At 37.3% G+C, this 23,002-nt stretch overlaps 1 protein-coding gene across 1 annotated transcript in view; it reads right to left on the bottom strand.

The window, feature by feature from the left end:
• Positions 1-1,319: 1,319 nt before the first annotated feature.
• The window catches only part of HECTD2 (HECT domain E3 ubiquitin protein ligase 2), a 54,414-nt gene continuing 32,731 nt past the window's right edge, over positions 1,320-23,002 (bottom strand). The window contains exons 10-21 of the mRNA XM_039335988.1: positions 20,239-20,362; positions 18,688-18,784; positions 16,980-17,087; positions 15,950-16,082; positions 15,109-15,197; positions 11,297-11,455; positions 6,775-6,849; positions 5,269-5,356; positions 4,997-5,103; positions 4,091-4,206; positions 3,863-4,006; positions 1,320-2,827 (exon numbers count right to left, since the gene is read on the bottom strand). Coding sequence (XP_039191922.1) covers positions 2,707-2,827; positions 3,863-4,006; positions 4,091-4,206; positions 4,997-5,103; positions 5,269-5,356; positions 6,775-6,849; positions 11,297-11,455; positions 15,109-15,197; positions 15,950-16,082; positions 16,980-17,087; positions 18,688-18,784; positions 20,239-20,362 — 1,361 coding nt within the window. The 3' untranslated portion in view covers positions 1,320-2,706. The remainder of the gene's footprint in view (positions 2,828-3,862; positions 4,007-4,090; positions 4,207-4,996; positions 5,104-5,268; positions 5,357-6,774; positions 6,850-11,296; positions 11,456-15,108; positions 15,198-15,949; positions 16,083-16,979; positions 17,088-18,687; positions 18,785-20,238; positions 20,363-23,002) is intronic.

Genomic DNA, 23,002 nt, shown 5'->3' with positions numbered 1-23,002 from the left:
AGCCAAGAGTTCAATCCTGACCGGCTCAAGGTTGATTCAGCCTTCCATCCTTCTGAGATCAATAAAATGAGGATCCAGATTGTTGGGGACAATATGCGGACACTGTAAACCACTGAGCCTGCAAAACTGCAATCTATCCACTGCACCACCATAGCTCCTAGTCCAAAGGTAGGCAACCTTGGCTCTTTTATGACTCATGGACTTCAACTCCCAGAATTCCTGAGCCAGCCATGCTGAGGGGAAAGGGAGAGGTTTACAAGCTGAGCCATGCTGGCTCAGGAATTTTGGGAGTTGAAGTCCACGACTCATAAAAGAGCCAAGGTTGCCTACCCCTGTCCTAATCCAACCTTCTATTTTCAGTAGTTGTTGTCCAAATACAAGGGCAATTCAAAAATAAACCTCCGTTTGGTTATCAATAACAGACACTTGCAGATACAGAATTTTTATTATATACATTAGAAAACTACAACATTACATTACTTTTCGACATAATCACCATTCAAATTGAGGCATTTGTCATAACGTCTTACAAGGTTTGAAATTCCTTAGTAGCAGTTGCTGGGTGCCAAATCTGGACTATTGGGGGGGGGGTGATCAAAAACATCCCAACAGAACTGCTTCAAAAGTTCTTGGGTGCTTCTAGCTATGTGCAGGCGAGCATTATCATGAACCAACACCACACTGGAAGTCAGCATGCCCTGACACTTGTTATGGATGGCTCGTCTGAGTTTTTGTAATGTTTCACAGTAGACTTCTGAACTGATGGTCGAACCACGCTCCATGAACTTCACTAGCAGTACTCCTTTGGCATCTTCACATTTGGTGGGATTTTCTATGGCACCACTTCCAGTGTGGTGTTGGTTCACAATAATGCTCACCTGCACACCACTAGACGCATCCAAAAACCTTTGAAGCAGTTCTGTTTGGATGTTTTTGATCCCACCCCCCATAGCCCAGATTTGACGCTGAGCAACTACTACTAAGGAATTTCAAACCTTGTAAGACATTATGACAAGTGCCTCAATTTGAATGGCGATTATGTCAAAAAGTAATGTAATGTTGTAGTTTATAATGTATATAATAAAAGTTCTGTATCTGCGAGTGTCTGTCATTGATAACCAAACGGAGGTTTATTTCCAAATTGCCCTCACAGATTCATGAAAAGAATGTTCTGGAGATAATGCTTGGCTCTAGCCTGTGGTACTTGAGGAGATCATGGCAACAACTTTGGAAATGAATCTCAGGTTTTAAGAGCCATTTTGGCTATTAGGTATCACACTTCCAGGTAAGAAATAAAATAAAATCTAGAACATTTACTATAGTTTGATTACATTCATTTTTATACAAAAAGGTGCTTAGTTTATTTTAAACCTACTATAAAAGACAATATGGTGTTAGTAATGTGATGATGCATAACTTAATATTAAAACTACTTTCTCATTGTGCCAAAGTGACTTGTTTTTAATCAAGTAACAAATCCAAATTTATTATTATTAAACATTCAATCTTCCTGTTTAAATTGGAGTTACAAACACATAATAGCCAAATCTACCAATCTGTATCATATACATGCAATTTAAAACTTACAATTGGTCCATTAAATCTAGATAAATTTAAGATAGTAAGATAGCAGCCTTTGTATTCTTATACAATCAATTCTGTTCAGTTGTAAAAATCTTGAATATTTAACACTGGAAACCCTGTAAAAATAAATCTTTATCTGTAAATGGTATTATCAAAAACATATTGGCCCATGGGCAATTATTTACATAATCTTAAATTAATAATTTATTCTGAAAAGGAAAACCAAAATAATATTTAATCTATCTTTAAAACAATATTTGTTTCAATTTGTCCCAGATAAATAACAATTACAGTTTGTTATTAATTGAAAATAGGCTTAACTGATTATGAAGAATACAATTTCTATATTGCACTTCCCAGTGGAATATACTGTCAATGAGCTATAACAATTGTGATCAATAATAATTTATTCTGAACCTCATCCCTGTAGTGCAAACAATTTGAGGTGATAGAGATTAATTCTTGATGGTTGCCTCTTTTAGATTAGATGACTGTATAGAAGTGTTGGCGAACCTTTTAGAGACCGAGTGCCCAAACGGCAACCCAAAATCCACTTATTTATTGCCAAGTGCCAGGGCTGCGTCAGCATTGTGGTGCTCTCAGGGGGACATGGCTCACTGGTGGGCATGGCTGCGGTGCTCACAGCTTCGGTGGTCACTGGTGGGCGTGGGTGGGGTGGGTGGGCTGGGACCAGGGTGACGAGGACCAGGGGGCCAACGCTGCTTGCTCACTCACTTCCTGCCCTGTCGCTTCCAAACGCCTCATGCTCGCTACTCTGGTGAACTCTGCTGGGGTGACGGCGTGCGTGCCCACAGAGAGGGCTCTAAATGCCGCCTCTGGCACATGTGCCATAGGTTCGCCACCACTGCTGTATAGCATCATATATTTGATAGTTCTGACAGGTTTGTATCAAATATTGCAAAGATTAAGACTTTTATACAAAATTTCTATAAGAAAGACTAAACATATTTCCATACAGAAAAAAGAATGCACTCCTTAAAAAACAACAACAGTTCACACAGTTCTAAGTAAGACTGTCACAGTATTGAGAGATTGAAACATAAGCTTTAAAGGCACAGTAAAAAGCAGGTGCTACATCCGCTATGGTTTTTAAAAGTTGTCTTATTCTAAACCAAAGCCTTCTGCATTTGAAATTCCAATTGTCAATTTTTGCTTCAATTCCTTTTTGGTCTTGTATGGAGGCAGGCAGAGTTGGTTGAAGCAAGTATGGGCAATAGGTAACCTAAAATAAGCAAAAGAAGATATGCATATTAAATAAGAAATAATTTAGATCAGGGGGTCCCCAATCCCTAGTCAGTGGACCAGCACTGGTCCATGGCATGCCAAAAACTGGTCTGCACAAACAAGCAAAGCCCCATCCGCGGGATGCAGACAGTACAAGAAACCACGTCCCCTCCAGTCTGCAGAAAAACCTCTCTCCACAGTACCAGTTCCTGGTACTCAAAAGGTTGGGGACCTCTGATTTAGATGATTATATTAAAACATGGCTTTAATCCAGCAGGGGACATGTTCAAATATCTACGCTGTACTGCAAATAAGATGGCTCTGTTAATTTGAATTCAAACAAACTGACCCCCTCCGTCACAACAAAGAAAGAATGCTCATAGAGCAGAGAAGTAGAATTTCTTTACTAAAAATTGACAGCTCTAAAATGTTTGATGTTTAGCAGTTCAGTATAATTTTACTTCAACCCTCCTGATATCTGGAAGTAGCGGAGTATTATGATGGATCCCCTAATCCTGGTCAATTGCATAGGGAGCAACGGACAAGATGTGCATGATTTCATCTACATGCAGTCCTGAGATGCTTACACTTGCATCAGACGACAGGATACCTGTACAGGCCTAATCATGGCATTTATGGAGTAACCTGCCCCTGTCAACATTTTGACATTGTCATATTTGCTGAGATGCTCCTTGACCCTATTTAGATTTAGTGGTGGAAAAAAGGGGCTGGCAGTCTCAATCCGCTTTTGTGGAAGGACCGAGTAGGAAAGAGGAGCAGAATGGATTGGGTCCTGGCCCTTGAACATTCTTTTTGTTTTCACTTATTTGTAGCAAATTCCTGACAAGCAGTTTTATAAATCTTACCTGTGGCCTGGGCCATTTAAAGAAGCAACATTCTACTTTCAGATGTCCAGATAGGAGGTACACAAGCAACATTTCAATGACTCCCTCACTGGCTTACATGCATTAATTTTATTCTGTAATGTTTGATTACAAGTCAGAAAAATAACAGTATAAGCCAAAGTTTTTACCAGTTTGTGGATGCTTCACTCTTTGAAATTTTAAAATTAAGGTCTGCCGTTCCTCCTACAGGTATTCTGTCACTTCCTGTAGTAAAATGTAGGAGCTTTTTTTGGAGATCAAGAGGAAATTCGAGTACTACTTCCCAGAAATTCCTGGATTTTATACAAAACAGTGTTAGTTCCAACTCAAAATCAGTTTCTATATTTTTGATTTAAGAGTTAAGGAAAAAAAAATACCGGATAGTAAGATCAGTTTTCTGATAGCCATCATACTGTGTGTGTTTCTGGAGAGCATGCATATCCAACTCAGGACTTCCACAGACCAGAATTTCAACTTCTTCAGGACGAAGCAGCTGCAAAATAAAATGGATTGTATAAACTGGTAAATACTTTTCCTTTGTAATATTTGAGGTTTCTTAATCTTTCATTTCAGGCTTGACAAAAGGCAACATTACAGGGAAAATAAGGAAAATATAGATAACATCAGCAAAAAAATATTATTAAATCAAGGTTCAGGCTAAATATAAAATTTCATAACACTGGATTTAAATTCAGTTTATATGAATAAAGTAATTATTAACAAAGATACAAATATTTGTCCAATTCAAAGTTGCTTGTAATAAAAAAAATTTCAGTATAGTCTTACCAGTAGCTTTACATTCCAGTATGCTAGAGTTAAACTAATTTAGTTCCGCTCACTGCTAAATACTTAAATACAAATCTTATGTTTCTTGGTTATGTAAATAGATTGTAATTATTAATCACCAACCTTTTTTGTTCTGGCAATTGTTCTGGTTAGAGCAAGAATAAGTAACAACATCTATACTGAAAAAAACATTATTTACAAAATGAAAAGCTTTTCATTTTTTCTCTGTAAGCACATCTTTCTTACAGGAGTAATTTAACCAGGGTTTCCTAAGCTGAACATTCAGCTACAACTACTGTATTCTACGGTAACTTCCCCATCTGCCAGAACTTCGGAACCAGATTGTAAGTACCTCTGTGTGTGTGTGTGTGTGTGTCCATTGTAATTTTGAATGGTCACTAAGTGACCAGTCATAAATCAAGGACTCTATGTATGCATAAGTATTCTCCAAAATATACCGCATCCGACCTTTCTATTCCATATTTTCTTATTCTTACCATCAATGCATAGGAAGCACAGACACTGTGAAATCCATAATAAAATGCAGCAAACTGTTTGTAGATTGATTTATTGAGAAGAAAGTCTACATAAAGCTGCACATACTCTGAAAAAGAAATAGTTCAGATTTTATTTTAGTATTAATCATAGGTGTTTACTGCAGTGCATTTGAAACTCTAGTATCAGTATTTAAAATTAGTGTATTATCATATTTAATTTTGAAAACAGCTCCAATTAATTCATATTATTTCTATCTTATATTATACTATACCTTTTCTATTTTCATTGGTAACTGGTATTTTATCACCACCAGGCTTTAAGTCATAACACTTTATGACACCAAATTCCTCTTGAAAAACCTGATAAGACAAGATATTTCTAGTGAGATGCAGTGACAGACTAAGATTGGAATACCCTATTGGCAATCTGTATTCAGCCAATTAAATCTGCTAATTATTATGGCCAATATTCTTTTTTCCCTCACAATGTTGCTAGGAGGCTAAAAGCAGTATGAGAACATCAAGCATAGTGTCTCCCTTGAGAAAAAGTAGGATATAAATGTAATACTAGGTAGTCCTCAACTTATGATCACAATTGAGCTCCAATATTTCCATTGCTAAGCAAGACAGTGAGTTTTGCCCCATTTTGCAACATTTCTTGCCATAGTTGTTATGCAAATATCTGCGGTTGTTAAGTGAATCTGGCTTCCCCATTGCCTTTCTTTGTCAGAAGGTAGCAAATGGTGATTACATGACCTTGGGACATTGCAACCATTATAAATACAAGCAAGTTGCCAAACATCCAAATTCTGAACACATGACCACAGAGATGGTACAATGGTCATAAATGTGAAAAACAGCCATAAGTCACTTTTTCAGTGCTGTTGTACCTTCAAGTAGCCACTAATTGAATGGTTGTAAGTTAAAGACCACTTGTACGTATGTACAAAACAAAATATCTGTTACTCAACTCAGACGTTCTGTCAGAATATTAAGCCTTTCAGACAGATCATATGAGGTTTGGTAAATGTGTACATTACTATTAATTCTAAGAGAAATTAAAACTCATTTACACATAAATAAGGTGTTCCTTGGCTCTAGCTACAATTATTTTTCAATTCTTTTTTTTTTATTGAAAAATTTTATACAAATCTTTAATACAATACAATATAATATAATATCCCCCCTCCCTCCCCCCTCCCTTACCCTCCCTTCTTAAAATGGTAATTTACACTTAAAATGGTATTTACACTAACATTTATTTAATGGAAAAGGTGTTCTGAGCTATACAATGGAAAGTAAGTAGAGGCTATAATGTTTTTCAAGAGCTTAGTGAAAGCGGGGGATGACTAAAAACTGAACACAGCCAACCAGAGTGAAAATCTGAAATCATTAAATAGTTTTGGCTGACTTGCTGTCTAGCCCCCAGCTGCACTGAAGAAAGGATAAAATAATAAAGTAAGAAGCTAAAAAAAAAGAATGATTAATAGCCAAAATATTCTAAATAATTGTAATAAATCGCTTGGAAAGATGAGAAAAACTAAATTTGGATAATATAGAATTTTGGACAATGGGAGCATATTTTGAATGACACTTTCACTTCCATCTTTGTTCTTAAGCTAATTAAATGCTGCTGTTGTCATAAATACAATATAAATGCATTTTTGAAAATAACATTAATATAATTTAATGGATCCCTGAATTTATCAAGGGGGCTGGATTAGATAACCTGTTAGATTCCTTCCAACTCAAGCTTTCTGGTTTTATTTTTATTATACCTGGAAGGTTGAATAAAAGTCTTCTTCAACATTCCCTTCGTAGGATAGCAGCTCATTTAATCCATGTGCTAACTCCTGTAAGAAATTTTTTTGAAATTTAACATATACAGAACATCCTTCTTTCCTTATGAATCTTAGAGAAATGTTATGTGGGAGATCACCCGAGTAGGCACAAGCATTTCATATCAGATACCAAATGTTACTGCAGCAAATACTATTTACATTACTGCTTTTCCTTTTGACGGTTATGCACATAGTTTCCTTCTTCATCATACTGGGATAAAAAAAGCCTAATGAAAACACCTCTGCTCCAAATTATCTATTTAAATACATTTCCATTATATATATATATATATTAAATGAACACTCTATAAAGTCCTTATTTTAATAACAAATGCTTCTTTGAGGATACAAATTACATAGGGCTACAAGATTGGGGCTGCACAAATTCCTGATGACCATGAGATAGCAACAAAGAGATACAGAAAACTAATCTTTATTGCCATTTATTGACCATTGAGGCTTTTACAGTCCAGACTTAATTGCCCAAGTATTACAGCTTTTATAAAACATTAGAATAGGATTTCTCCTATGAACCTTTAAAAATGCAGCATTTTTATTAGAATCTAGCATGGTAATTAATTTGTTTGCCATATTTAAATGCTGCCAAATCCCAACATTTTCAAGAATGCTAGGCTATAGAATCTATAGCCTAGCATTCTTGAAAATGTTGGGATTTGGCAGCATTTAAATATGGCAAACAAATTAATTTGACAATAGTAAGAAATGAGTGTATTCTATATGTAAGGTGACCAACCGTCCTCCTTTAGGGAGGACAGTCCTCCTTTTGTAAGTTCTGTCCTCCCTCGAAAAGTGTCCTCCTACATGTCCTCCTTTTTGATATTTGAAGACTAATCTGTGGGGCTTTTTTTCTCATAGAATGCTCAGAACGGTGTTCCGGTGTTTTGATGGTTTTTTTTCAACTTTTGCATGAGCTGTGCTATTCCCCCTATTGGCTTTCAAAAGCCAATAGGAATTGCTGCTGAGCACGCCAAAACACCCAGCCGGCAAACTTTGCACATGCAAGTTGTCTGCAGCGAAGGCGAATTGGCAGGAACTTAGCACCCCTCCCTGCTACCCAACTACATCATCTCCTAGTTAGTTCCAAAGATACCTGGAGGAGACTGGAGTGGTAAGTTTCTCTTGATCTTCGGCTCTGCTAGGGCAATAATGGCTGTGGGCACAAGAGGCGGAGCGCAGCAGGGGTGCTGCGGGTGCGGGTGTGAGGGGTGGCAGTGGCCGGCTGCCCCCCGTGCTGTGGGAGCCGCGGGGCCCTCTCTACATGGGCTGCACAAGGTGGGCGGTGATGCTGGCAAGGCGGCTGCAGGCGGGGTGTGTTGACAGTGGGTTGCCCCCCAGGGCCAGAGCCGGCATGGCTGGTGCTTTGGGAGTCGTGGGGCCCGCTCTACACGGCAGGGCAGCGATGCTGGTGGGGCGGCTGCAGGCGGGGACACGGTGGACGGTTGACCTTCCATGGGCCAAGCCAGCTTTTACAATATTTTTTTTCTTCAGTTTATTTGTGTCCTCTTTTTCATTGTAAAAAAGTTGGTCACCTTACTATATGTGATTGCTGCCACTTAGTGATTGTTCAATTTTGCAGGACAGAACTGCAAGCCCTAAACATTAATAGCTTTCTATAAATACAGTAGTAGAATGGACCATTGGCAACCCTTTCATTCCGAATTATCCTAATTCAGTGGTGGGATTCAAATATGTGAACAACCGGTTCTCTGTGTGGATGCCATTCCGGAAGTCTATTCTGGGCCTGGGCAACAAAAATTTAGCTACCGGTTCTGCCAAAGTGGTGCGAACCAGCTGAATCCCACCACTGTCCAAACTGCACATTATGTATTCAATGGCAAATGTTTTTCTGAGGTGGATGATAAAGCCTCCTGGAGAGGGTTACTAAATATTGTTTCTGATACCTAATATACTGAAAGTGGGTAGTTATCCCTGATCTTAGGTTCTTAGTTCATCTCCCGCAAAAACAAAAATTATAAGTTTGGTTTTTGACATTACATTAAGGATTTGATGTTGAACCTATACATGTACATGGCAATCAGAGTGGGCTCTTTTATGGCCATATTTCTTTAATGCTGTTTTTTATATTGTTTCTTATATGCGATCTGCAATTTAAAATACTGTGTTTTGACAATTTAGTAGATAATTAATATGATTACTGCATAGTCCTGGAGGCACCAAACTTCTTGAGCTTATTCAGAACCAGTGCAACATTCCTAAACTGGTTACCAAAGGAGGCCCCTAATCTGTAAAAGGGTGGATTCGTGTATCTCCTATTACTGAAGTTGCTCACAGTTCCTCTCCAGGAATTATGCTGGAAGGGAAAAAGCCCGTGTTTTTATTATCCTGTTATAGCATATGAGTAGTTCAATTTCTGGCAAAACATCAAATGATTACTTGCATGTGTGAAAGAGCTATCATTAACTGAGCATCGCAGAATCTTAAATTGCCTGACACTTCCTCAACATGAAAAAAAAATAGTTTAGAATTGTAACTTCTTCATGGTTCAGTTGCAAATATTATATATTGATAATTATTTGAAGACATTTCTAGATAAAATATGTGTCATGAGGGGTCCTTGGTATTCTCTGAGCTTGCTTTTTTACCCAAAGCATCATCAGTGCTAGTGAGGACTGCAGTTTGCTTTTCTGTTTATATTCTAGTGGCTTTCCCTGTCAGTATTGGTGGGGCTGGTCTTAGAGATTCTTTGGTTGGGCTGCTTGCTGTTGGCTTCTTTGGCAGTTTCTTGACTGGGGTATTGTTTACTTGATTGTTGATCTGATGTTAACCTTGGAGTTAATCTATACTGATCTAGGTGGTGATTGCTGGTGGAGAGATGGCTGGGTCTTTTTGTTCCTTTTTGGGCTGGGTGAAAGTGTATTTTGCATAGTCTATAGATGTTGTTAATGTCTATGTGTCTATTAATGGCTAATTTGTCAGAGTGCTAGGCTTCTAGAAATTTCCTGGCATTTTTGGACTTGACTTGGTCTAGGATGGTCACATTTTTCCAATTGAAATTATGGTTAAATCTGTCTATATGTTGTGAAATTAAAGAATTTTCATCATGTCTTTTGACTGCTAGCTGGTGTTTGTGAATGCGTTCTGCCAGTCTTCTGCCTGTTTGTCCTACATCCTTACATTGTATGTTGTAGATGACTGTTGTTTGTTCTAGGGTTGTTGGGTCTTTTGGTCTGCTTAGGATGTTTGAAGGCTTTTAGTTGGCTTATGTGCTATGCTGATATGAGGCTGTAGTAGTCGGTAGTTTCTGAGATATTCTTGATGTATGGCAGTGTAATTCTTTTTAGGGTTTGTGTTGGTTGTGCTATATTCGGTTGAATGCTCAGGACTTTTTGATAAAGTTTTGTGGATATCCATTTTGTTGGAATATGTTGTATAGATGCTCTATTTCCTTTTTCTGCTGTTCCAGTTGCTGCAATGTGTTTGGGCTTGTCTAAATAAAGTCCTTACGCAGCTTCTCTTGTGGGAGATTGGGTTGTTGTTTTGGTAATGGAGCAGCTAGTTAGTATGGGTTTTTCTGTAAACTTGTGTTTCTAGTTTGCCATTGTGGTCTCTGCTGATCAGGATATCCAGGAAGGGTAGTGAGTTGTTGTTTTCTTTTTCGCTAGTAAACTGAATTCCTTTAAAAATGTTATTGATAGTTCTGTGGGTGTTCTCTAATTGGTTCTTTTTTGTTATGATGATGATGTCATCTACATATCTGGTCCATATTTTCAGTGGTATTGTGGAAGTGCTATGGTTTTTAGACATTGTATGACAACCTCTGCTATAGGTGCCTCTTTAATTTGTTGGTAAATATGCCCATCAAATTGGAAGTATGTAGTTAGGTAATGTAGTTGGGTAATGAAGCATCTGCAAGAAAACAAGCAAGCTCAGAGAGCACCAAGGTCCTCTCATGTCAACCCTGAGCTACAAATATTCTGCTTTATAAATATGTGTCAGTTATGAACATTAGGATAATTATTCATGTGAATAATATTTGCGTACAGTATATTCTAAAGTAATTTACAATTGAGTTTGTTTTTCAGAGATTGCATTTTGTCCTTATTTACAATAGTGCTACATTTGTTAAAATGAATAATTTTAATTATGCTTCAGAAATAGAAATGGCTATTTGATTCAGAACTAAAAACCTTGCAATATGGCTAACAATATACATAACCTACATACAGCAAATATAACACCAACATACACAGTACAAACAAGGCAAAGATAAAGCATTACCTGTTATCGCTGATGTTAAATGCATACTATTTCTGGGCTTTATCATGTTATAATAATGTATGAATCTGCTAATGATAAATAGGAACTTTGTAAAGTATAAATAGTATTTTCTGCTCTACAAACACAATCTGAAATAATGCAATCAAACCACAAATACTGTACTGAAAAAAGTTGAAATTTCAAAATAACTCATACCTACCGGCATAACTTGACACAGGTCATCAATAGTAACATTACCAATTCCGACAGGTGTATTCAGGTCATATGGTACAATGGGAGGACTAAGTAATTTTTTATAGCAGCACAACGGAAATCGAATATCCAGCGTGATACTGTTATAGACAGCTAGCCCCATAAGCTAGACGATGAATGTTAAGTTTAAAATCATACTCTCATTTTAGGGCATACTATCAGTTTTATTAATGTTATATTAAACAGGGGTGATAAAAATATTACATATTTAGAATACTGACACTGCATCTAGACGTAATCTAACTTCTATAACAAATAATCCACCAACAAGCTTATTAGTAAGTCATGAAATTTCACCCTAACATAGGAATTCTTTTAAAAATATAATCCCAGAAAGCAACAAGCCATTTCCAAAATGTTGCCCAAAATACCATAGATCCTGGTTCCCTATTGTGTAAGCAACATGGTCTGTGTATAACGTATCAAATATTTGCTGTAGAAAATTAGTGCATCTCATGGAAACACTAAGGATGTGTTCCTAACTACAACAATATTCCCTGTGTCTATTCTAATATACTATACTTCCACAATAAACATTATGCAAAATTATTTAACTATGAGTTTGTAAAATGGAAAACTACCAACACATCATCTTGTAACCAGCTTATGATGGAAACAGAAACATTTCTTTCTTTTTCTTTTTAAAGTACAGTCTATTCCAGATTTTTTTCTTAACTGGAATTCCAGAGAAATAGTCATGTTCAGTGCAAAAAAAAAAAAATTCATAGTGATGTTAAGATAAACAAAATTACTGTATGATATAGCAATTCTTTTATGAGCCACTTCATTAGATACTCTGACATTAAAATATCATACATAATAACCAATGTTGTATCCTAAAGATTCTTATTGAAATTGCAGTCAAATTTCATTCAATGAAAATGTAATAACTGCAAAATGGCTGAAAGCAGAGTAAATAAAGCTTAAAATGTAAAGAAAATAAAGAAAATATAAATAAAGCTGAAAATGTGCTTAGTCACTCAAGCCCTGATCATCTCGGATTTGGACTATCGCAATGTGCTCTACATGAGGTTATCCTTGAAGAGTATTCAAAAGTTGTAGCTGGCACAGAATACAGTTGTGCAGACAGTTTTAGGAGTCCCTGGGACTTTAAAAACCCTGTATGGCATGGGGTCCAGGCTACCTGAAGATCCATCTCATCTCAGTAAGACTGGCCTGCCCCAATTCCTCTGGTAGAAGGAGCCAGTCAGGAAAGGAATTTTAGTTGGTGGGGTCTAGAAAAAGAGCCTTTTCTGCCATGGTTCCCTGGAACATTGTGCTGCTTGAGGTGAGATATGCCCCCACCCTCTTGGCTGTCAGAAAGTGCCTGAAAATCTAGATCTGCTGATTGGCTTGGGGCTCACTCTGGAGTTGGTTAAGAAGAAGGTTCCACTCTGTTTATGTATTAGTTCCTTTCTTATCGAGTTTTTTGTTAACTTTTAATGATTAATGTTTTTATTGTTTAACATTCTGATTGTTTTGTATTGCTGTTTTATGATGAGGTTAGCTGCCCAGAGTTGTTCAACAATGAGATGGGTGGCATAAACATTTAACAAATAGATAATTTTTTAAAAAATGTACCTTTTCAAGAAGTTGATGGGATTCTTTAATTGATCAGTGCTTGGAAAATCAAGATAAGTACAGGTAGCTCTTTTAGGATACTAACATGTTCCAAATTAATTCTATTAAAGATTATTTGCTTACATATACTAGGGCTTTTCAACCTTTTCACCCATTGTGCCACTTTTAGGATATGGCAATATCTGAGTACCACAAGTCGCCTAGCAAGGTGTCAAAAACTTGATGACCAAAAAAAAAAAAAAGAAAGGAAAAAAGTGATAAAGTACAGGTAATCCTCGACTTACAACAGTTCGCTTAGTGACTGTTTGAAGTTACAATGGCACTGAAAAAAGTGCCCCCCAAGGCACAGCCAAGCAAAACACCTGCCTGCCCACCCAGCGGCGCTCTTCCTCCTATCCGAGGTTTTCACTGTTGTGAGCATTTCTGCTGAGAATTGGCAGCGGGGGTGGGGGGTGTTTGGTTTTTATTCCCCCCATCTGCTGGATGGTTGCAGCAGGTTTTAATCACTTCACATGACCCTAGGACACTGTGACCATCATAAATATGAATCAGTTGCCAAGCATCTGAATGTAAATCACAAGACCCTGGAGATGCTGCAACATTCCAACTGATTGGTGCTTCTTCTGGGCTCAGCAGAAGCGCTAGGATCAGCGCTGAGCTCCAGCTGGAGCCTGGTGCTGATCCTGGCGCTTCCACTGAACCCTGACAGTCCCGAAGAAGTGCTGATCCTGATGCTTCTGCTGAGCCCTGACAGCCCTGCAGCTCCAGCCATCTCTCGCTCAGGCTTGTGCGGTGCTGCCACTCATTCAGCTCATTCCCCCCCAGCTACCATTTTTCTAGGATGATCGCATACCACCTGCCAGGTGCCAATGTACCATAGGTGGTACCCATACCACTGGTTGAAAAGCCCTGACATATACCATATGTGGGTAGGCATTTTTATGAGAGAAAGAATTACTCATAATCAGAGTATTAGATAACAAAATATTATTTTTTTAAATGCAGGTATGTAATCTACAGGTCAGTTTGGTATAGTGATTAGAAGATTAGAAACAGGAGACTGTGAGTTCTAGTCCATCCCACTTTAGGCACAAAGCCAGATGCATGACTTTGAGCCAGTCACATCTCTCAGCCCTATAAAAAAGGCAATGGAAAAACCATTTCTGAAAATTCTAACAAGAAAACTGCAGGGACTTGTCCACTCAAAGATACCCACAAATAAGTTACACACACATGTGTAACTTATCGCATTTAAACAACTACTTTAAAAACACATTTTTGGCTATTATATCAACATATCAGCATTATAACTGTGCAAATTTAAATTTTATTCAAAAAATTCCTCCTCAATGAGGTTTTATTTTTTGCAACCAAGTTGAGTCCCCATTATGACAAGTCAATATGTGGCACTGAAGAGGGCTGCATCCTTTTTTGTATGTGAAATAATACTTTTTTAAAATGGGGCTTAAACATATGTTTCTTATGTTTGCACTCTTAAATAATAGATATTTCAAGCAAAGATATAACTAAAGGTAGGCCTCACTATGAGACTGCCTCATTTAATGACTTTTTATAGTTGCAACAGTGATGAAAAAGTAATTTTGTGACCAATTCTCTTATTTACAACCTTCACAGGTCTGTAAAACATAAGAAATTTGAAGTAAGATGATAAGCACATTTGCAGTTTCATTTAGTGACTGCTTTGCTTAATGACAGAGTTGCTAGTCCCAATTATGGTTGCTAAATGAGGACTACCTAATGTTTATTAGTTCAATAATCCCCAATTCCTGGGTACAAACAACTTTTTAGATAGTATTTGGGTCTCGAATCTGGCCATCACGACTCTATACTGAATCCAGAACTCTTCTATTGAACATATTAATTTGTGCCAATGATACAATCTTCCTTTATTAATAATGAACGAGTTGTAAAAGTAAACAACAAATAATTCTGTTGAAATAAATTATTCATTTTCGTATCTGAACCATTCTGTCAAATATGAAAATAACTAATTTTTTGATCATAACTACTGTTGGCCTCCACTGTAGATAAATCTATAAATACATTCAAGTGAATGCTATGTAAAGAAAAAAAGAAAAAATACATAAAAATGCAAAGAAGCGCCTTATGGGGTATCAGCTACGTATACAGCACCTTCTAGTGGGCAGAAAAGGATACAGCTCCAACCAATCGGAATTCAGAGTAATTATCACAGTTCAAACTACTAAACCAATGACAGTGAGAATCTTTGTGATATGTAAACATGCCTGTAGGAGAGAATAAACATTTTTAAAATAAAATTCTATTACTGTTCGCAAAAGATACTGTGAACTATGTCTAAAATTTTCATTCTCATCTCTCAAATATGTTCAAATAATAGTTTTAAATAAATGTGCCATTATAGCAAGGGAATAATTTCTCCAATCACAAATTGCATTAATGGTTTTATTTCAAATACTGAAATATAACAAAACTAGAAGGTCAGCTGGAGAAAACAAAACATATTCTAATTTTATTTTTATTTGAGAGTTTATATCAGTTTGGTGAAATAGTTCACAACACAATTGAAATGTAATATTAATATTTAATAAATATATTTAATGGAATACAGTGTATATATTTCCCTAAATGGTAAAACATACTATGATGATTATAGGTATAGTGTTAACATTTTTAAAAAAAATTCCAAAGAAGCATTACCCATTAATACTATCTCATATTTTAGATATCCTCTTCTGAACTTCTTAATTTCTTTTAGATTGAATATTAGTTGAGGAGAAATTCTCAATTAGTTGTCTACCCAGGAAGAGAATCTGATATCCTTTGTATGCCACTAAAAGACTCTGTTATTGGGAGAATATACAGCAAGCCAATCATAGATGATCCAAGTGTGTAGTAAATTGAGATACAATCAGGTGATCTAAAGATCTTTTTTTGTTTAAAACTTCATCACAAACAAGTTTGGATTCATTAATTTTTATCTTATTTGGTTAAATATTAGTAGAACTTAAAAACTCACCATAGTCTGGCTGAAAAATTTGCCTAATTAGAAGAAGAAACCATTCTTTTGTTAGGCCACCCATGTCAAGACCAGCTTCTCCTACAAATGTAACTTTTAATTTCTTTTTTAAATCTGCTCGCTTCCTTGTGAGCTATTACAAACAAAATGGTGAACAGTTAAATCTATCATCTTATAAAATGAAACAAGGTAATAATGCTATTTTAACATTGTTTTGGAGAACAGGGGATATAAATGCAACATTTATAATACAAACTAACATTCAAATGTAAAGAAACACTAAAGGTTCAGCTGATTAGGGATTTCAATAACCTTTCTACCCATTTCTATTTCTATTAGTAGAAGTCATAGTTTTACTTTATTCCGCACAGGTCATATACCATCTCTTTTACATATATTATAAAAATATTCAGAAAAAAACTGGAATAAATGTGTAATAGATTGAAAACTAAGTCTTACAAAGAGAATAATGGAATAAGGTATGTTTAACTTTAAGAAAGATGATAGAGTGGTACATTAGCGCTCATCAAGTACTTGAACAAATATCATGCCCAAAATAAACCCCCCACCCAAGACTTGTTCTCTATTATTTCAGTATATGTGACATGATATTATTTGAAGGCAGATTCTGGTTGAACTTTAAGAGAAAAATCCTAATAAAAAAGAGATTTACAGTGGAACAATTCCTAGGGAAGGAAATGATTTCCCCTTCCTTGGATCTTCTCAAGCAGAGGCTAGACAGGATGCTTTAATTTGGAACGCTGCATGTGGCATGGAGTTGGACATGAGATCCTGAAGTGCCCCTTCAGGTTCTATGATACCATGACTTACATGTTCTTTTCTCCTTCATTTACCTCCTCTCCTCAAATGCCAGAAGTAAGGACTTCTGCATTTATCACAGCATAGTTTACCATTACTTTTGAACTAGGAACTGTGGACAAATCAAAATGATTTACGACTTGGATATGGAAGGATCTGAACCCTTCGGGATGTTTCTTTCAACAGTTTTTACAGAAACCATTTTGCATACCTCTTCCAACGAATCACTAACTAGGTGCATTCTTCTTACTTTCACATTTAGGAATAACATATTCATATCAGGTCTCTGCCTCCGAGATACTTTATCCACAAGGCTTTGCTGTTCCAATGCAAAGAGGTTGGGAGAAGGGAAAAATAATGGTCATATATATCAGTGATGGCAAACCTTTTAGAGACCGAGTGCCCAAACTGCAACGCAAAACCCACTTATTTATCACCAGGTGGACACCCGGCTGTGGTCATGGCAGAGTGGGTGGGTGTGGCCAAGATGGGTATGGTCACCTCAATGTTGCTTGTGGGAGGAACGCCTGTGGGGGCTAAGGAGGGTTGGGTGAGATCCAGGGGGTCTCTGGCAGGTGGGGCGGTGGGCAGGAGGCTCATCCTGCAAGGTGAGGTGAGGCAGGGCTGGGGTGCCACTGTCGCAGGACAAGGCAAGGCAGGGGCTGGGGCGGCTGCTGCCTGACAACATCGGCCCCTGCACACAGAGGCCAGCGAGTGCATGGGGGCTGACAGTGTCCGTCAGCAGCCACAGCCTGCCGGCTCCTCGACCGGTGCATTCTGGAGCTCTGCAGCCAGCCCCCAGCAGTTCAGAGAAGCCGCCTCTGAGCTGGTGGTCAGCCAACAGCTGAGAAGGCGATACAGTGGTTCATGCCTGGGAAAAGGAGAGCATACGAGGCCAGGAGGGATGGGACGGGGGGGGAGGGAAACCAGCCATGCTGGGATGCATCCAGCCATGTGGGACCTCGGCGAGTTAGCAGGCGGCTGGTTGAAGAGGGATGGTTGCCATCTCCAGAGCATGGTGTGCGTGCCCACAGAGAGGGCTCTGAGTGCTGCCTCTGGCACGCGTGCCATAGGTTCGCCACAACTGTCATATATTGTCCTCTATGAATTATGAAAGATACTATAATACTGTAAACTAATTTTTACAACCTAAATATTTAATACTAATGCCAATTGTATATGTTTCTACCTGATCTTAATTATGGATTGTTAGTATTCCATCAAATCTACATAGTTAACAAAATATATAGAAAAAGATATATCAAATGCAATATTTGTTAAGTTAAGCAATAGGATATGATTGGAATAATTTTTGATACAGAAATGTAAGTATTATCAAATAACTATAAAAGTATGCATTCAGTGACATAGTCATCTTTCTTCTGTGGATAGTTTTGATAGCAATTATAGTACTGATACAGAAAATTAACATATGCTCTACACTTAGCTTTCAGAATTTGCTAGCAATTAACTGCTCCTTACAATCCTTACGCCCACATATCTTATAACACACTGTAGGAAAGAGGGACACTGAAGTGAAGAAGAGTTACATCTATCTGTACATGTAAAAGTACAATTCTAATAACTGTAAAGTCATTCCACCCTGGCATTTAAAAAGAACATAACTCTTTTACAGTTTGTTCCATGATTGATTTAGGTAAATATCTTCCTTCTTTGTTATTACAAATGGTTCATCATGCTTATACAGAGCATAAACATCCCAAATACATTTTTATAGATAATGATTTATTAACTGTATATGCTGCCCAACTCCTAGCAACAGTTAACTTAAAGCATAACTTAAGCTGTATCCTAGAAGTCTAAATATTTTTAGAAAAGTGACTGATACAAAGTATTTAATATATAAATTATTATTTCAATTTTAATACACAGTTTATTTAATAAATGATAATGCTTACCCGTGCAATATTTATCATTTGTTGTTCTGAATCCTTTTGAATTATAGCTTTTTTTGCTGCTATAGAAATAATGAACGGATATTGACAGAAGGAAAACCTGAATGATAAAATATTACACATATGTGTACATGTTTATATTGAAATAAATTAATGGAAGAACATAGAATGAATTACAGTAGATAAATATAGGTAATTCTTGACTTACAGCCACAACTGAACCCAAAATTTCTGTTGCTAAGTGAGACAGTTAAGTGAGTTTTGCCCCATTTTATGACTTTTCTTGCCATAGCTGTTCACTTCAGTTATTAAGTTAGTAGCACAGTTGTTAAGTGAATCTGGCTTGCCCGTTGACTTTGCTAGAGAGGTCACACAAGGTGATCTCATGACCTTGGGACACTGCAACCATCATAAATATGAGTCAGTCAGCATCTGAATTTTGATCAGGTGACCATGGGGATGCTGCAATGGTTGTAAGTATGAAAAATGGTCATAAGTCACTTTTTTCAATAGCAATGTAACTTCGAACGATCACTAAATGAACAGTTAAGTCGAAGACTGTCCGTTTTAAAAAAGAAAGTTACAAAAGAAATTATCTGCTTAACAGTTAATAATGCATACATGTTTAGCTAATTCAAGGGACACAGATACTGTGTTTATTGACTAATGTAGTCTCTCATTTCATTTTCATAGGAAATCTTTCTATTGCTATTCCTCTAAGCTTATTTCTCTACCTGTTTTGTCTCTATCATCATTTGCACTTGGAAGCTAGAAATATCACTAGTTGGGTCAACTTACTTGTATCCTATTGAAAAAAACACTGAAAATTTGTGAGAAGCTATGAAGAAAAATATGGATATCTGGGGAATCTCTACAAATTTACCTATGAGCCAAAGAAACACTTAATAATTATCAAAGAGATCCAGGCAATCTTTGTCCTCTTCCTCTTACAGAACATAATTGTACAATTATACAAAAAATAAAATCTCCCTTAAATGTATATTAGTATTCTGGACAGTTGAGATAAAAAAAGAGTTATTAAACCAGGTTTTCTAGAGCGTAGTGCCTTCTATGTGTATTGGACTGATGTTTCAGAATTATATTTCATTGAGAAATATAAATGATGTAGTCTAGGATATATTAAGCTAATTATATGGAGGAAATCTAGAACCTAAAAAATAACTTGGTATGATTAATAAAGAGCACTGAAGGGGCTACTGATAGAACAGCATATAGAGAATAAGCATTATAGGCAGCTATAATAACTATAGCTATAAATGACCCCCAAAAATGATCCTGGATATTTGATCTTTAACTAATTTCTGCTCAACAATTAAAATACTTTTCACATTCTACATAGCATATTAAAGTTTTAAGAACATTAACATTAAATTATTATTAACATTTAATTCTCTCCTTTCATTGTTTAGAGAATTACACACAACTATACACAGGTTGATAACCTATGTATCACTTATAATGTATTGTAAGATGCCTCTTTTTCAAACAAAAATTACTATCAAACCTTTATTTTTAAAATAAATACTCCCTTACCTATGAGAATTTCCATAACACTGCCAGTTATGATAATCTTCCATGAGATCAATATGATCTAGTGTAGAATTATAAAAATCCGTATATGGAATAAAAGAAGGATTAGCTGGACTATTCGAAGCATCTGCAATGACATATTTAGTTATCAGTAACGATGTTTGGCAACCTTGTTTAAAACAATGAAATTAAGACTTGTAAAAAAGCAATAATATTCTTTGTTGCATCCCTTCTCTAATAGAAGGGATAAGTTTAGACTTTTAAAAGTATGAGTGGAACCAGAAAACTTTACATAGACTACATACATGCTTGACTTACAACCTTGACTTACTGTAGTCCTTGACTTACAACGACAATTGAGCCCAAAATTTCTGTTGCTAAGCAGGACAGTTGTAAAGTGAGGTAGCCCCATTTTATGGTCCTTTTTGCCATAGTTGTTAAGCATCTGTGGTTATTACTGCAGTTGTTAAATTAATCATGTGGTTGTTAAGCAAATCTGATTTCCCGCATTGACTTTGCTTGTTGGAAACCAGATGACAAGGTTACAAATGGGGATGCCATGACCCCAGGACGCCGCAACTGTCGTGAATATATGCCAATTGCCAAGCACCTGGATTCTGATAACATGGGATGCTGCAAAGATTATAAGTGTGGAAACTGGTCATAAGTCACCTTTTTCAGTGCTGTTGTAACTTCAAACAGTCATTAAATGAATGGTTTACAGTATGTAATTTTGATCTGTTTACTGCTGCAGTATTCTTTTTTTAAGTAATAGTTTCACTTTTATATTCCTAAATAACTGAAACAGGATTATTGCTGTAATATAGTAGTTTAAAATGGTATTCTTTCATATATGTGTTTGTATGTGTACAGTATCCCCTTCACTTTTATCAATTTTATTATGCTGCAGCCTGATTCTACAATTGTTGAAATACATTTTTTTCTCATTAATCCAGTGGTGAGATTCAAATATGTGAACAACCAGTTCTCTGTGTGGATGCCACTTCCGGAAGTCCATTCTGGGCCTGCGCAACAAAAAAATAGCTACTGGTTCTGCTGAAGTGGTGCGATCTGACTAAATCCCACCACTGCATTAATCCATACTCACTACCTCATAATGACAGAATTGAAGTGAAAACAGAATTTTAGAAATGTCTGTAAGTTTATTAAAAAGAAAAAAACTGAAATATCATATTGGCATAAGTCAGTGATGGCGAACCTTTTAGAGACTGAGTGCCCAAACTGCAACCCAAAGCCCACTTAGGCATTGTCGAGTAACGGGTGGGTGTGGCCCATTGGGTGTTGTGGTAATGGCAGACTGGGTGGGACTAAAAAGTTCAATCAATCAATTCCAACTTTGCAAGATCTTTTTTTTTCTTCGCGAGAAGTTGAAATTGACTGATTGAACCTTTTTTTTTTTTTTTGGCACATGGCGCCTAAAGCGAAAAGTTTTATAAAACCCAGCTGAAGGCCTAGGACTGGGGCGACAACGCACATGCCCACAGAGAGGGCTCTGAGTGCTGCCTCTGGCATCTGTGCCATAGGTTCGCCACCACTGGCATAAGTATTCAGACCTTTTGCAACAACATGTGAAAATTAGCTGAGGTGCCTTCCATTTCTCTTGATTGTTGCTGATATGTTTCTACACCTTGATTGGAGTCTATCTGTGGTAAATTAAATTGATTGGACATGATTTGGAAAGGCACATACCTCTCTACAATGCATACTGTAGCAGAGCAAAAGCCGTGAGGTCAAACGAACTGCCTGCAGAGCTCAGAGACAGGATTATTGCAAGGCGCAGATCTAGGGAAGGCTACAATAATATTTCTGCTGCACTAAAGGTTCCTAAGAACACAGTGGCCTCCATTAGTTTTAAATAGAAGTTTGGCACAACCAGAACTCTTCCAACAATTGGTCACCTGGTCAAATTGAGCAATCGGGGGAGAAGGTGACCAAGAACCCAAAGGTCACTCTGACTGAGCTCCAGAGATTCTGTGTGGAGATGGGACAGAGTTCCAGAAGGACAATCATCATCGCAGCCCAGTGGTGGGATTCAGCCGGTTCGCACCACTTCAGCAGAACTGGTAGCTAATTTTTGTTTCCCAGGCCCAGAATGGACTTCCGGAAGTGACATCCACACAGAGAATGGGTTGTTCACATATTTGAATCCCACCACTGCTGCAGCCCTCTACCAATCTGGGCTTTATGACAGAATGGCGAGACAGAAGCCTCTCCTCAGTGCAAAACACATGAAAGCCTGCCTGGAGTTTGCAAAAAAGCACCAGAAGGATTCTCAGACTGTGAGGAAAAAGATTCTCTGATCTGATGAAACCAAGGTTGAAGTCTTTGGCTTCAATTCTAAATGTTATGTCTGGAGGAAACTAAGACTGCTCATCACCTGCCAATACCATCCCAACAGTGAAGTATGGTAGTGGCAGTATCATGCTGTGGGGATGTTTTTCAGCAGTAGGGCCTGGGAGACAGGATTGAGGGAAAGATGAATGAAGCAAGATACTGGGATATCCTCAATGAAAACCTGTTCCACAGCGATCAGGACCTCAGACTAGTCCGAAGGTTCACTTTTCAACATGACAACAATCTAAGCACACAGCCAAGAAAACACACGAGTGGCTTAGGGATTCTGAATGTCCTAGAGTAGCCCAGCCAGAGCCCTGACTTAAACCCTATTGAACATCTCTGGAGAGACCTGAAAATGGCTGTCCAGCAACAGTTGCCATCCAATCTGACTGAGCTTGAGAGGATTTGC

This window comes from Crotalus tigris, unplaced genomic scaffold (assembly GCF_016545835.1).
Source record: "Crotalus tigris isolate CLP2741 ecotype Arizona unplaced genomic scaffold, ASM1654583v1 scf7180000017663.5292952, whole genome shotgun sequence".
NCBI lineage: Eukaryota > Metazoa > Chordata > Lepidosauria > Squamata > Viperidae > Crotalus > Crotalus tigris.
The sequence above is the reverse complement of the archived record's forward strand: the minus strand, read 5'-3'. Positions and strand labels throughout refer to the sequence as shown.